The sequence below is a fragment of the Eutrema salsugineum genome, unplaced genomic scaffold (assembly GCF_000478725.1).
Source record: "Eutrema salsugineum unplaced genomic scaffold, Eutsalg1_0 scaffold_16, whole genome shotgun sequence".
In the NCBI taxonomy this organism is placed as follows: Eukaryota; Viridiplantae; Streptophyta; class Magnoliopsida; order Brassicales; family Brassicaceae; genus Eutrema; species Eutrema salsugineum.
This window is the reverse complement of record NW_006256858.1, coordinates 5,990,107-6,003,739: the sequence shown is the minus strand read 5'-3', so window position 1 is coordinate 6,003,739 and position 13,633 is coordinate 5,990,107. Positions and strand designations below refer to the sequence as shown.

The following is a 13,633-nucleotide window of genomic DNA, read 5'->3' as shown; positions in this document are numbered from 1 at the left end:
TTTCCCGATATGGGGAGGATTACCAGGGTGGTTAACGCCATCTTTGCTCGCACGGGACCAAGGATCTTCGTCCATAACATTGGATCTGGTTCTTATCTTCTTAAAGTAGTGAATGCAAAGAACAGAGAACATCTTCTTAGCTAGAATATGTGGTATATTGCAGGGTTTTCCGTGTTTGTTGCTCCTTGGGCTCCCAACTATGACCCGGATAAACCCCCGCTAACCTCTGCAATTGTTCCAGTGGAGTTTTGCGACGTTCTGTATGTGTTGTTAACAAGGAGAGTCTATGCAGGATCGCTACTGCAGTAGAAAAACCAATATCTCTCGCACCAGAAACAGCCTGCAAGGAAATATTCAAAGTTGCAAATTTTTTTGTGAGGATTGATCTGATGAAAGATCTGCCAGATAAGGTTATCTCCGGGTTCTCGAGTGGCCGTGAAGTCCTGATTTCTTTATCATACCCCCTTGGCTGCCTCAGAAATGTGTGACTGCAACAGTTTTGGTTACCAAACTTGTCATTGAGTCTTTGACTATCATCTCATGAATTGAAGGAATATCACTCTTTCGCCCAGTATTGGTACTAGGAGGGTCAAGAGGTCTCGCGCTGGCCACTCCAGAGCTAGAAGAAACAGGCATCAGCCTTTCTGTCGCGAAGGAGCTAACCGGGAAGGAAGGTACCTCTTCAAGTGATCAGGTTGTCAATGGTGGTTCTCAGGAACATTTGGGAGAGGAAGTGGGTGCTGTGGAAACTACAACTCCGGAGTCTAATGCCGGAGAATCTCAGAAACCTGAGGTCAAGGTTCATGTGGGGATGGATGTTGTTAGAAATCTCCCTGCTTCGTAGGTGGATGCTCTACTTGAAATCAATGCTGAGCCTGTTGCGATCGTTCCAGAGGTGCATACTCGACCCTCGATGAGTGATGCTAAGGTTGATGAATTTTTTTTGGTTAGAGGTTCAGTGGTAAAAGTTGCTGGTTCGACTACTCCGCATGCTATCAGTCAAGTATCTAAGGATATGGAAGTACCTTTTTTATTGGTTTCTCACCGGAAGAGTGGCCGCAAGGCTGCAAAACACCACTAATATACATATATAATGTTTTTTTGCGTGGAATATAAGGGGACTCAACAGCGATAGACGCTATCCTATGATCAAAGATTGGATTAATATCCATATGCCTCTTTTTGGAGCGTTCAGTGAAACGCATATTCAGGAAATAAATAAAAGTAGGATCTCAAGAGCTATCCCTGTGGCATAGAGATTTTTCAGGAATTTTGATTATCACTAGACAGCTCGGATTGTTGTTGTATAGGATCCTAGTGTCTCAGTGCTTATCTATAAAGCTTCTGTTCAAGCGGTGACCTGTGGTATCTTTATCCGAGAGCAGAATATCAACCTCACGGTTACTTTTGTATACGGCTTTAATTCAGTGGAGGAGGGGACTCTGTTATGGAAGGAGTGGGTTTTTTGAATGAAACGACACCAGTATCTCAGCACCCATGGGCTGTATTAGGTGACTTCAACCAGATAATGCGTGCATCTCAGCACTGAAATCACCCATCTATTGACGTTGACACTTGTGATATGGAAGATATAAATATAGCGCTTCAAGACGCAGGATTATTTGAAGCTCAAACCAAAGGCCTATCTTTCTCCTGGTGGAACAATAGTGAAGACAAACCTATCTCCAAGAGAATCGATCATGCTCTGATAAATCAGGCTTAGACAATGTCGTTTCCTGATGCTTATTGCAATTTATTGGAACCGCTGTAATCCGACCACTCTGCTTGTCTGTTTCATGTTCCTTTTACTCATCGCCAGGTTCACAAACCTTTCAAGTTTTTCCGGCATATTATGGATCATCCTCAGTATCTAGAATCTATCACTGAGGCTTGTAATTCTTAGAGTATTCAAGGCTTAAATCAATTCAAATTGACAAGGTCTATGAAGCTTTTGAAACCGGTTCTGCGTAAGTTAAACACTCACCATTATAGTGGCATCTCTACTCGAGTGAAAGAGCAAGCTGAAAAGATCTCTGAGCTGCAAATATCTATCCTATCCTCGCGATCTATTACTCTTGGTTTGTGAAGAGCATGTTGCCAGGGCCAAATGGCACACTCTCGTAACAACTGAGGAGAAATTATATCGTCAAAGGTCCCGTGTTCAGTGGTTGTATCTTGGTGATAGAAGTACGTCTTTCTTTCACAAGTCAGTTCCTCAGCGGAATACTCGGAACTATATTCATTTCGTTAGACACTCCCATGGAAATGTTTTTGATTAAACGAAGGAGATTAAAATGCATTCTGCGGTTTATTTTAAGGACATCTTGGGGAAGACTGATTTAGTCTCTTCCCCTGTCTCTGTTGATTTTTTGCAAGACCTGTTGCCATTTCGCTGCTCTAACAATCAGAATGCAATACAAAAGGAGGTATCGGCTGAAGAGATTAAGAGTATTATCTTTTGTATGCCTCTAAATAAGAGCTCTGGTCCTGATGGCTACTCTGTTGAGTTTCTGATATCAACTTGGGAAGTGACCGGTGGTGATGTTATTGCTGCGGTTCCAGAATTCTTCAGGAACGGTCGGCTTTTGAAGGACCTAAATAACACTTCTATCACTCTTATTCCAAAGAGGCGTGAAGCATGTCAGCTTGGTGATTACCGACCCATTAGCTGCTGCAATCTTGTGTACAAAGTTATTTCAAAGATCATCACAAGCAAGATGAAACCAGTCCTACAACAGTGGATAAGTCTCAACCAAGCGGCATTCTTTATAGGAAAGAGCCTCGGTGAAAACGTGTTACTGGCATCTGAGTTGATTAGGGATTATCAGAAGTCATCATGCCCCAAAAGCTGCATGTTAAAGGTGGATATGAGGAAAGCCTTTGATAGGATTTCACTTTAAAGTCCTTGAATCTCAGCAGTTTCTTCCCTTATTCAGAGCGTGGATTAAGGAATGTGTCACTTCTCCTCGGTTTTCTATCTCAATAAATGGCGAGTTGGCAGGCTTCTTCAATGGAATGAAAGGCCTGCGCCAAGGTGATTCAATGTCTTACAATATCTTCATTATGGTAATGAAAGTCTTGTCTAAACTTTTGGAAAGATCCGTGGACCTTGGCAAGATAAGGCTTCATCCAAACTGTGCTGATCCCAAGGTTACTCACCTTCTCTTTGCGGCTGACCTTGACGGATCGTGGGCTTCTATTTCAGGCATTAAGGAAACCTTGAAGGAGTTCAAAGAAATGTGTGGTCTGGATATGAATGCATCAAAGTCTGAGATTTTCTTTGGGGTTTATTATGATATTGAATCTGCAGTTCTTGGTGATCTGGCTGGATTTCAGATTGGATCATTCCCGACCAAATATTTGGGTCTTCCTCTGAATCCCTCAAGAATATTTTTTGCAACTCTACAGCCATTTGCTGAGAGGATTACATCAAAGCTCCACTATTGGACAGTGAAACACATGTCTTTCACGGGAAAGATTAGATTGGTTTCATCCGTTATCTACGGTATGGTGAATTTCTGGAGTTATGTATTTGTGCTTCCAAAGCATTTTTACAAGACTATCAACTCGCTATGCTCAAGTTTTCTCTGGAAAAACAAGACTATAAATGCCATCGGTGCAAGAGTGGCATGACGTGATGTCTGTAAGCCTAAATCTGAAGGCGGGCTTGGACTCAGGCTCCTTGAAGACTATGAGATGATCTTCCGACTTAAACACATCTGGAACTTCTTCTCCCAATCCATGTCCCTCTGGGTAGCTTGGCTAAAATCGCATGTGTTTAGAAGGAAAAGTATCTGGATTACAGAGGATTCCAACCGGTTCTCCAGACCTGTTTGAAGTATGCTTCAGCTGAAGCATTGTGTGGTGGATTTCATGAGTTGTGTCATAGGAAATGGTGATGATGCATCTTTCTGCTACGACTCTTGGAAAGACCTGGGACCACTTATATCATTCGTTGGGGATAATGGTCCTCGTCAGCTGCAGATTCATCTTGATGCTCACATAGTCCATGCCTCTCAGAATGGAATGTGGAGGATGCCTGCAGCTAGATCAGAGGAAGCCCAAGCTCTCCAAATTGCCTTATCGACCATTACTCCACCGTCTGTCGATCGCGGTCGAGATCAATACTTATGGCGGAATGACTCGGGTACGTATGTGAATGTTTTCTCTTCTAAGGTAATTTGGGAGCTTATTCGTAGTTGTTCTCCTCAAGTCTCTTGGGATAAGATTGTCTGGTTTAAGGAACCTGTTCCTAGTCACTCGTTTATCACTTGGTTAGCTATGTTGTCACGGCTTCCCACCAAGGATAGATTGAGGCGATGGGGGTTGAATGGTGCTCCTGAATGTGTGTTGTGCTCTGGTGGTTTGGAAACGCATATGCATCTCTTCTTTGAATGCCAGTTTTCATCAGCTATCTGGAACTGCTTTGCGTCTTCTTTTTGGCCGAACGCGCCCCTGGATCTTGTCTCTATTGTTGCATGGATCTCCCAGAACCAAGTAAATCATCGATCGGGCCCTGCCATTATCATCTGGATCATCTTGCAAGCTCTCGTTTATATCCTCTAGAAGGAACGTAATGCTCGGATTTTCTCGGCCTCGCCAACGCCGGTAGTGCCTTTCATGAGCTCCCTTGATCGTTTGCTAAGAGACCATCTCCTCTCCTTTCCTGCCAGGAATGACGCTTCTTCTTCTCTCCTCTAGCTCTATTTTGGCTTCATCTTCTACCCTCCTTAATTTGTACTCTATTTCTGCCTTTGTTTCTTGTAATAAGTTGGCCTTCCAACATATACAGTGTAAAATCCGAAAATGGTAATATATTTAACATCTTACCCAAAAAAAAAATTGAGAGAGAGATGAGAGAGAAAACGTCTGTCTGTTAGCATCTTCTCGGATACTTATAAAATGATGATGTTGATGTAAGAAATTTTTATTATTTTTTTTTTTTTGATAAAAGACTTTCTATTAAATGCATGAGAAGAAAAATATTACAGTGCCTAAAGGCCCAATGATAAATAACCCAACACAGAGTTTAGAGAACCTAATTTGAACCAATATGAATTTCCTAGGCCCATGGACTTGACCAATTCACACCAAAAGATGAAGAAATAGATAAATCATGAAGTTCGCTGAGGAGATTGCATGGGTCATCAATCCACCAGGATTCAATAGTTGTCTGATAGCCAATCAAAGCGTTTGGACAACCTAAGCTAATCGGCAAATCAAGTTTTTCTAAATAATTTTTTTTTTTTCATACCATCCTTAACCAATCCATAACAGTGAGAGCCACAACTGCAAATTCGCTGAAGCTTGTGTCGGGTTAGACAGTCTACTGATAACACCGTATTTTGACCACTTTTATGGATCATTTTGAAATACTTTTTCTATGTTTTTATTTGCTTTCAAGTACTTTTATTACATTTTTCTAGTATTTGTAGTTCCAAGACTCTTTTTAGGAAACTAAGGAAAAAACTTAACAAAATGGATAGAAGACCAGATTTTCAGCTCAGAGTCAAACCGTCAGAAATTCACCCCCGATTGAAGGCCTTCTCACCGTCTGATCCAGCTCAAATTTGGAGATCTCAAAGATGGATGTATCAGCTATCAACCACACTTTACAGCTTGGCAATCCAACGGTTCAATCAAAAGATGCGCGAAGAGCAAGATGTCCCGTAAACCAGCCGGCAAGCGTTTCCACCCGCGGCCAACAGCCCATTCCTCCCGGTCCCAAGCTCCCTGACCGCGGCCAGTCATCCCTTCCCCGCGGTCACGTACATTCTGACCGCGGCCAGCCAACTCCGAGTTCGGAGGCCCATTTCTGAAGCCCAGATCATTTTCCCAGCCTCAATTTCGGAACCCTAGACACCAGAGAGTATTGGAGACTAAATACATATCATTTAGGTCATTTTTAGGAGAGAAAGAAGAGAGACGAAATACTTTACTGAAATTTTACTTTAAGGTTTGTTTTTAGGTTTTAGGGAGAGAGAGATCTATCTCTTGAACCCTTGTTCTTTCTTTTTCAATTTCGGTTTCTGTTCTACTTTTTAATACTATGTTTTTGATTTCGTTTATCATGTCTGAGTAGTTTTATTGTTGGGTCTAAGGGATTTTCGTTGGGGATACTTATGTTCGATGAGGATTCCATGAGTTATTGAGCCGAATCTTAGAACTTTTTCTTCTGAATTCGTTTTTACTGCATGAGAGTAGCGTCATGAACTACAATTTGATCTAGATGCTTGGTGACACGAAAGTGTTCATCCGGTGTCAGATCTAGTTTGGGAGAGCAAAACAAACATAGGAGTGGAAACCTACCTATGGGCGATTTGTGAATGCTGACGAGTCTTAAACATAATTCATCTTTTTTCTTCCAGGGCCAGAGTGGAAACCTACAGGTCAGGGTTGAGAGAGATAGTTGTCTATGATCACGACAGTGGCGTATTCATAAGTCCGTGACTCCAGTTCAAAAAGTTTAAGCTAAGATCTTATCAAATTTACTCTCTAGCAATGTTTTGAATCGTTCATACCCCTGATAAAACTTCCCTGAACCTCAGCGCCTTCTTTTCTATAGATTTACACCGATTTTCATTCAGGCTTTAGTCTAGTATTTTTACTTTTTCAATCGATTTTCATTTAAGCTATTTGGTTTAGCCGTTTTTCTCGTTTTTAGTCGTTTTCGTTAAGTTTAGTTATTAGGCATTTGAATTCCCGTATTTTCCCGTTAAGATTAGTTTTTACGTTTTAAAGACACCACCAAAACCCTCACAAAAATCGCCTGATTCTAGACTTCGTTACTTTATATTTCTTTCGAAGGCTTTTGCAGGAAAGATCCTCCTTCCCTGTGGATTCGATCCCTAAGTACTACAATCGATCAGCTGTGCACTTGCGGCTATTGATTTCATTTAGAGTAAAACTTGACAACCCTTGACACGACCACATCAAGTCACCACCAAGTTTTTGGGGCCGTTGCCGGGGAAGGCACGCGTTTTCTTTTCCGCAAAACCCTAAGAAAGGTTGGTAAATCGATTCTAGAACCCGTTTTTCAGCATATTTCCATTTTTTGGTTATTTTGTTTCCATTCCAGAAGCAATGGATCCTATAAATCGACATCCCTACTATGAGGGAGGTTTTTACAACACTCCTCAAGCCACCAGATGCAGAGAAAAGCAGTACCTACGCGATCTCTACGAAGAAGTTCGAATCGAAGACTACAGAACGTTCCTAAACGAGCCCTACGTGCCTCCAATGGTAAACCCTAGACCACCTATGTATCGCCTACCTCACCAGGTTCTACAGCAAGATGAGAACGTCCAGCTAAGTAACCGATTGAGTCGAAGGCGAAATCAAGCAGTTCATAGAAGCTCAAGCAGCCACTACAGCCGCTCTTAACGAAAGGATTGACGGAATATCAAAACTTTTCAATGAGAAGATCGATAACCTAGCTTCACAAGTCAAATCAATTGAAGAACGAGCAACCAAGGACGCAGCCATGATCGCTAACAGGTTCGACAACATGGAGGAAGAGCAAGCAAAGCACAACTACGAGCTCTGCAACACTAAAAACAAAGTCACGGACCTGGATTTCAAACTTGAAGATGTGGACAAAGCCCTCAACGAAGCTAAGAGCAAGTCTTATGACTTTACTGTCGAAGTTTCAGAGAAGGTTTACAAAGTCATTGACAAAACCGAAGAGCTTGACTCAACCATGACAAAGTATTATATGCTCTTGATGAAGTTGAAGAAAAGGTTGAAGAGATCATACAAGGACTTGGAGAGCAGATTCCAGCAGCCAAAACTAAAGACTCAAGTCCAGAGAGGAAGTACATCAAGCCAGAAGACCTAGGAGATCGTCCAGGAAGCAAAGGAGCAAGCAACAGCAGACAATCAACTCGGAGACACTTTCTCGCGGTCGCGTCGCTTCCGACCGCGGCCAAGAAGCCCCTTCCCGTGGTTGTGCTCGGCCTACCCGGGGCCCATGGGCGTTTTCCCGCGGTTGTGTCTCCTGCAGTCAAGGCCGGCTCAAAAAACGTTCCAAAACAGCACCGTTCAATTCATACAAGCAGTTGCTCGACTGATACACCTCCTGGGATGACTAAACCCCTCCATCAACAACTAATTTGCTCCATCAGCACCCAAGGATCTGAAGACGAAGACAAGTCATTGCTCGGTAACATGGCTTTGTCATGTGAAGATGAGTATGAAGAGCAATACTCTGAAGATGAAGAGTATGGGTTGTTTGTAGAAGATCCAAACGCAGGATATTCCTCAGAAGAAAGTTCAGGAGAAATTCAATGGATCACCAACAACATCAGTAGGGAGAAGCTCATAGAGTTTAACAATATGGTTAGGTTATTCCCTGCTCACCTAAGCTTTGATGAAATCTGGAAGCTTGGTCGTTTGCAAGTCTTTTTCAGGTACTGCAAAGAGTCTAAAGAGGATATCCATAGATACTTTATGCGAGCTCGATACATGACATCACCAGAAGCAGCTGTGTATGCGATCCACCTTCAAAAACCTGAAGACTGCAGCTACTACACCAACAAAATCAGCAAAGAAAAGCTTGACGAATTCAATGATGTAGTTCGAAATTTGCCTGAAGGAATCACCTTTGCCAGAGCTTGCAAGGACTTCATTATAGGCCACTACTTCTTGAGAGCAAGGAATCAATCTCTGAAATAGAAGACTTGTTCAATCATGCCAGAAGAGGTAAACCTGTTTGAACACTTCACAAAATCGAAGGTGCATGTCAGTTTCTCATCTGTTGTTCTATTAGAGGAGAAATGTTTAAAAACGTGCTTTGTGATTCTGGAGCTTGTCTTAACATGATGTCCAAGTCAATTGCTTTGAGACTTGGTATTAAACACCTGCGCAGGACTACAGCAAAGATTAGTCTAGCTGATGATTCCAATGCAACACCTCAAGGAATACCTCATGACATTCCTTTGAGAATAGGAGATTGCATCGTGCATGTTGACTTCTACATTGTCGAAACGAGAGACGCAACACATCCACTGATTCTCGGATGGTATTTTCTAGCAACTTCCGGAGCTATAATGGACTGGCCAAACCAGAGGATTTCGTTTGCTAATTGATAACTAAGAGTTTTCACCCTTTAAAGAGGTTATCAATTCCCCTGTCCTTGTAGTACAAGGGGTTATCAAACCAAACTTGTAGTGGAGACACTATCTATGTCATTTGTCACCTTAAGTCAAGAGAGAATAGTAAAGGTTTTTAGCTAGACTAAGTAACAAGCAAATGAGCATAAAAGTAAAACAAATGATGAGATTTAAACTAAGTGAAGATGCAAATAACAAGCAAATGATTCGGATGATGATAATATATGATAAAGGCAGAAGCTTTAGACAGGATACTTGACTCGGGTGCTTCCAAGCTAAACTAATGGGTTAATGAATCATTTTATCAAGCGATTTCATTTAACTTTGAACTCAAGGCATGTTAATCTTCTCATGAAAGTATTAAACATCTAAACTGATCCTCTTTCATACCAAAATCCCTTTTGAGAAGCATGAATCAGTCAGCAATAAGATTCAGTTCAAAAAATGTCATTTAAGAGAACAAACTATCACTCTCGCGATGAAAGACTCTTAAACCCTTAACCGAGTGGTTCAGACATTTCTACAAACACTTTTGATGCGAGATATGTCTCAGATCTGAACCTCAAGTGATGTGCTTGGATCCAGCCTAGAGATCTCGTCGGTTAAAGAATGAAACATGCAATACTAGACACCTAAACCCATTAATCTATCTTGAAAGCACCCTAATCTACCTATCTAAAGCCGCTTAAATGACTACTCACTGATCATAACGAGCTCACTAAGTCTTTTGCAAGACGTGTAGCTAGTCATGGTAAGGAGTTTGATGCTGGATGATAAAAGAAATGAAGAAAGAACAAGATTATGATGCAAAAATGAGATATCGGATTAGATTAATCAAGTTTCACAAAAGAGGCAAGTTCTTAGAGCTAAAAACAGATAAGAGATAAGATGATTAGGTTTTTGGTCCTAAAATGTATTTATAGCAAAGGGAGAGTGTCGCGGGTCAGCCCGGAACAAACCGGGTACTGAGCCGCCTTCTTGGGTTGATGGGTGAGTGCCACGGTGTGTCGGAGTGTGAAGCCGAGGTCTTCATGTCGAGGAGTGCACGTGAGTCCGGATCCAAATGAAGATCTCGTGAAGAACACGTCAAGAACATGCATGAACCCTAGTCTTCGATCCATCTTCACGTGTGTGTTCTTGAGCCGTCTTGTTCTTGATTCTGGGTTTGTGACAAGGGACCTCGGGATAAAATGCCGAGGGGCTTGGTAGTCGAGGGGTTCGGGAGAACAGAGTCCGGCATGCACGCCGAGGTCATTACACCGAGGTGCACGTTCAACACTTAGTCGTTTCCAGCTTCACTTCTTACGTGTGCATGCCTTGATCCCAACATGCCGAGGCATCAGCACGAGGTCTAGTCCATAATACTCCCAAGATATGAGCCTTGACTTGGACGATGTCGAGGTAATGATGCCGAGCCCTGAGAAAACACTTAGCGTGTATCGCAACTCATTTGGGCTCGGATCGACCATATTGCCTTCCGGAAACAGTAACTTTCAACACACGACTCCAATTTCTCTGAGACCAGTTCCATAGTCAAGATGAATCAATAAGCTCGAACTTTGGTGAAGGAACCGTCGGAGCTTGGGAAGTGGAAGGCTTCCTGGATTTCACATCTTTGCACCGCATCAGATTCACCGGAAAATAAGCTTTTGAACCAATGTGAACTCCGGAGACCTTATCTTTTGAACCACTGCTCCGAACTGAGCGATTCCAACTGTTCTGAGAATTTCCTTCACAGATCTCAAACTTTGATGAAGACCGGGCAGGCTAGTGCGGTCCGGAAAGGCTCCGTCCGCCGTGATCTTTGGAATCCGCCGTTTGGTTCTCGGATGCGCGTAATGCTGGTGCATCTTCCGGAAGCTGTATCTTTCTCTTCACTGGTTCGAATTGGATGATTTCAACTGCTCTGGGATCTTTGCTTGATTCTCGCCAACTTTGATGAAGACCCCGCCAACTGATTCGGACCGGAAGGTTCCCCGGATTGCTGATCTTTGAAATGCGCGGGCAAAGACAGGTTTTGGTCGAGAAAAGCTTCCCGCGGTAAGGAAAATGACCGAGGGCTATGTAACGCGGTAAGCTTTTTAGCCGTAAAATTCTTCTCGCCTCGGCCAAAACTTAACCCGTGGTATTTTGCACCCGATACTCGTCTTTAGTCGATTTTGGTCGATCGGTAAGGGTTTTGGCCGGTAATGAGCGTTCGGTAATCTTTTTGACCGAGGTTTCTGTCCAGCCGGTACGAGTTTTGGCCGAGAAATTCCTCCAAGCGGTTTTCACCATTTTTGACCCTTTTCTTCACCGTTTTCTTCTCTGCTCCTCTTCTTAAGCTCCAAATGACTTCCAAAGCACCTGATTAAGACTTCAAAACATGCAAAACTCTTTGGGACCTAATGCAAGCCCTAAATCCTATTTTGACGCCTAAAGACTCAATTTACATGGGAAAACACATGATGAGGACTCTAAAATGCACTCTAAATGATGTAAAATATAGACATATCAACTCCCCCACACTTGTCCTTTGCTTGTCCTCAAGCGAAGAGAACAAATGAGAGAAAGAGGTTGTAGTGCAGATGGAGCTCATATTTCCTTTTTAGAGAGAAGTGATCACAAAGAGAACTCGGATTCATGCTCAAATATGCAATGCAAAGCTATACTCAGATATTTTCCAACTAAAGCACGGAATCTCCACAAGTCATTATCACATTCAACTCTTTCACATTCATTAAGTTCGTAACCGGTGAATCAAATGATGCAATGTTCAAATAGGCTGGCTTGGCTAGGGTAAGGTCATGAGATAAAAATGATCTCATCAATATTCAAGCGGGTGTAATGCAGCAAGGGATCTCTCTTTGAACGACCAAACTTTGGCAGAATGCTAAAGGTAAAAAGCAACCGATGCATACAAGGGCAAGACTCATCACACCCCATACTCCACTCAAAGCTTTCTCACTTGCTCACCCTCTCAAGATCCTCACTCTTTCACAATCGTTTTCTTTTCACTAGGGGACTCACTTTTTGTTTTAATTCTCAAGCCTTGGTGTTCACTTATTCACACAGCTCTTTTCTTTCATAGCGTATAGCCTCTTTTCTTTTCATTTTAGAACACTTGAGCCCTTTTGGCTTCTTTTCATTTCAGAGACTAAATTTTTCATTTAAAAACATCAGAGCTCATCTTTTCAAATCCAAGACTCAATTCTTTTTCTTTCATTCCCCTTTCTCTTTTCCACTCAACTCACCTTTTTCCACTCACCAACAAGTCTTTTCCCCCACACTTATTCCTCGCCAATACTCTCAGTTCCTTGATGTTGGAACATAGCACTCAATGAGACATGCCCTTGTCGCTCTAAACCTAACACTTTCTGCTAAGTTCAGTCCAAGGTGGCCTTACAATTCACACACAAACATTGGCTCGAAAGAAAGATGGGTTCAAGGTGAGGGAACTGATCCATGATGCGGATTCAGCTACTTGAGCTAAGGAAGGAGGGTGGTGAAAACAACGATTCTAGCTCAAGTATGTATATCGGTATCCACAAGCCTATTCAAGCAATACATCAAAAGATATTTACAATTCAAGTTCAGGGTTATCACTTAGCTAGAGTTGAGTGTAATTCAAACTTGCTTCTCAGATTCAAATCGTTTCAAGCTTTACAAGCACAGAATGAGTTTCACAAGCATATTTAGTTCAAGTTCTCAAGTGATTTACTCTCTAGGAAAAAATCTATCATTGCTCCTTTCACTGATGCAATCCTACATGATGCAGCTAGACTCGATCTTAGAATGCGAGATGCAACTAGAATGAGGCGGTTTTATCATATGTATTAAGCTAAATGAGACTCAAGAATGCAAAAGTCAAATAAGAACAAAGAAAACAAGATCAGAAAACACAAAGCTCCTCCCCCACACTTAAATAACACAGTCCCTTGTGTTATAAAAGCGTATGAGAGAAGTAAAAAGACAAACTAAACGAATGCAATATGGTATATACAAGATGCATATGTACAAGAGTTTGAAGTCGATACCTCAGTCGGAGAGGTCGGATCCCAAGTAGTACGAGGGATTTGACGTTGAGCAGGAGGGTGTGGACTGACGTGGTGGGCTGCTTTCCGAGGGTTCCGGTAAGAATGCCGAGGCAGGATCGATCCAGTCCTCTTTGCCTGGTGGAAACTCTGTGTTCCTCGCGTTTGAGCTTTCTCCAACCTCTTCTTGTGTAACCGGTGCGGTTGAGGTTGCCGAGTTCTTGTCCGGAGAAGATGGTCTGGTGAGTTGCTTGACTTTCTTTTTCAGGTGCCTTACACAGTCCACCAACGCGTGAATGGTCTTGTCTTGCCACTTACACCACTTTTGGAGAGTGTTCACTCGCGAATACAGCTTCTTGGTATGGTATTCAGGCTCACCCCACACGTATGGATCAAAATGGTATCGGCCTGCTCCTGTCCTTCTCTCAGCGTGCCTCTCTTCTTCATTCTCACATCCGGCCGGGCCGTTCTCGTTCTGCGGTTTGCTAGGTGCTGCCTTGGTGCACTTGC

General features: G+C 42.6%; 1 protein-coding gene across 1 annotated transcript; it reads left to right on the top strand.

Annotated features, from left to right (window-relative positions):
* The first annotated feature begins 3,840 nt into the window (after positions 1–3,840).
* Positions 3,841–4,566, top strand: LOC112087752. The gene has a single exon (XM_024157621.1). It carries the CDS (start codon positions 3,841–3,843, stop codon positions 4,564–4,566), a length of 726 nt encoding a protein of 241 aa, XP_024013389.1.
* The last annotated feature ends 9,067 nt before the right edge of the window (positions 4,567–13,633 follow it).

Bases quoted from the DNA above. Each gene is read 5' to 3' on its own strand.
- LOC112087752 (XM_024157621.1), top strand. From the start codon at position 3,841: ATGCTTCAGCTGAAGCATTGTGTGGTGGATTTCATGAGTTGTGTCATA.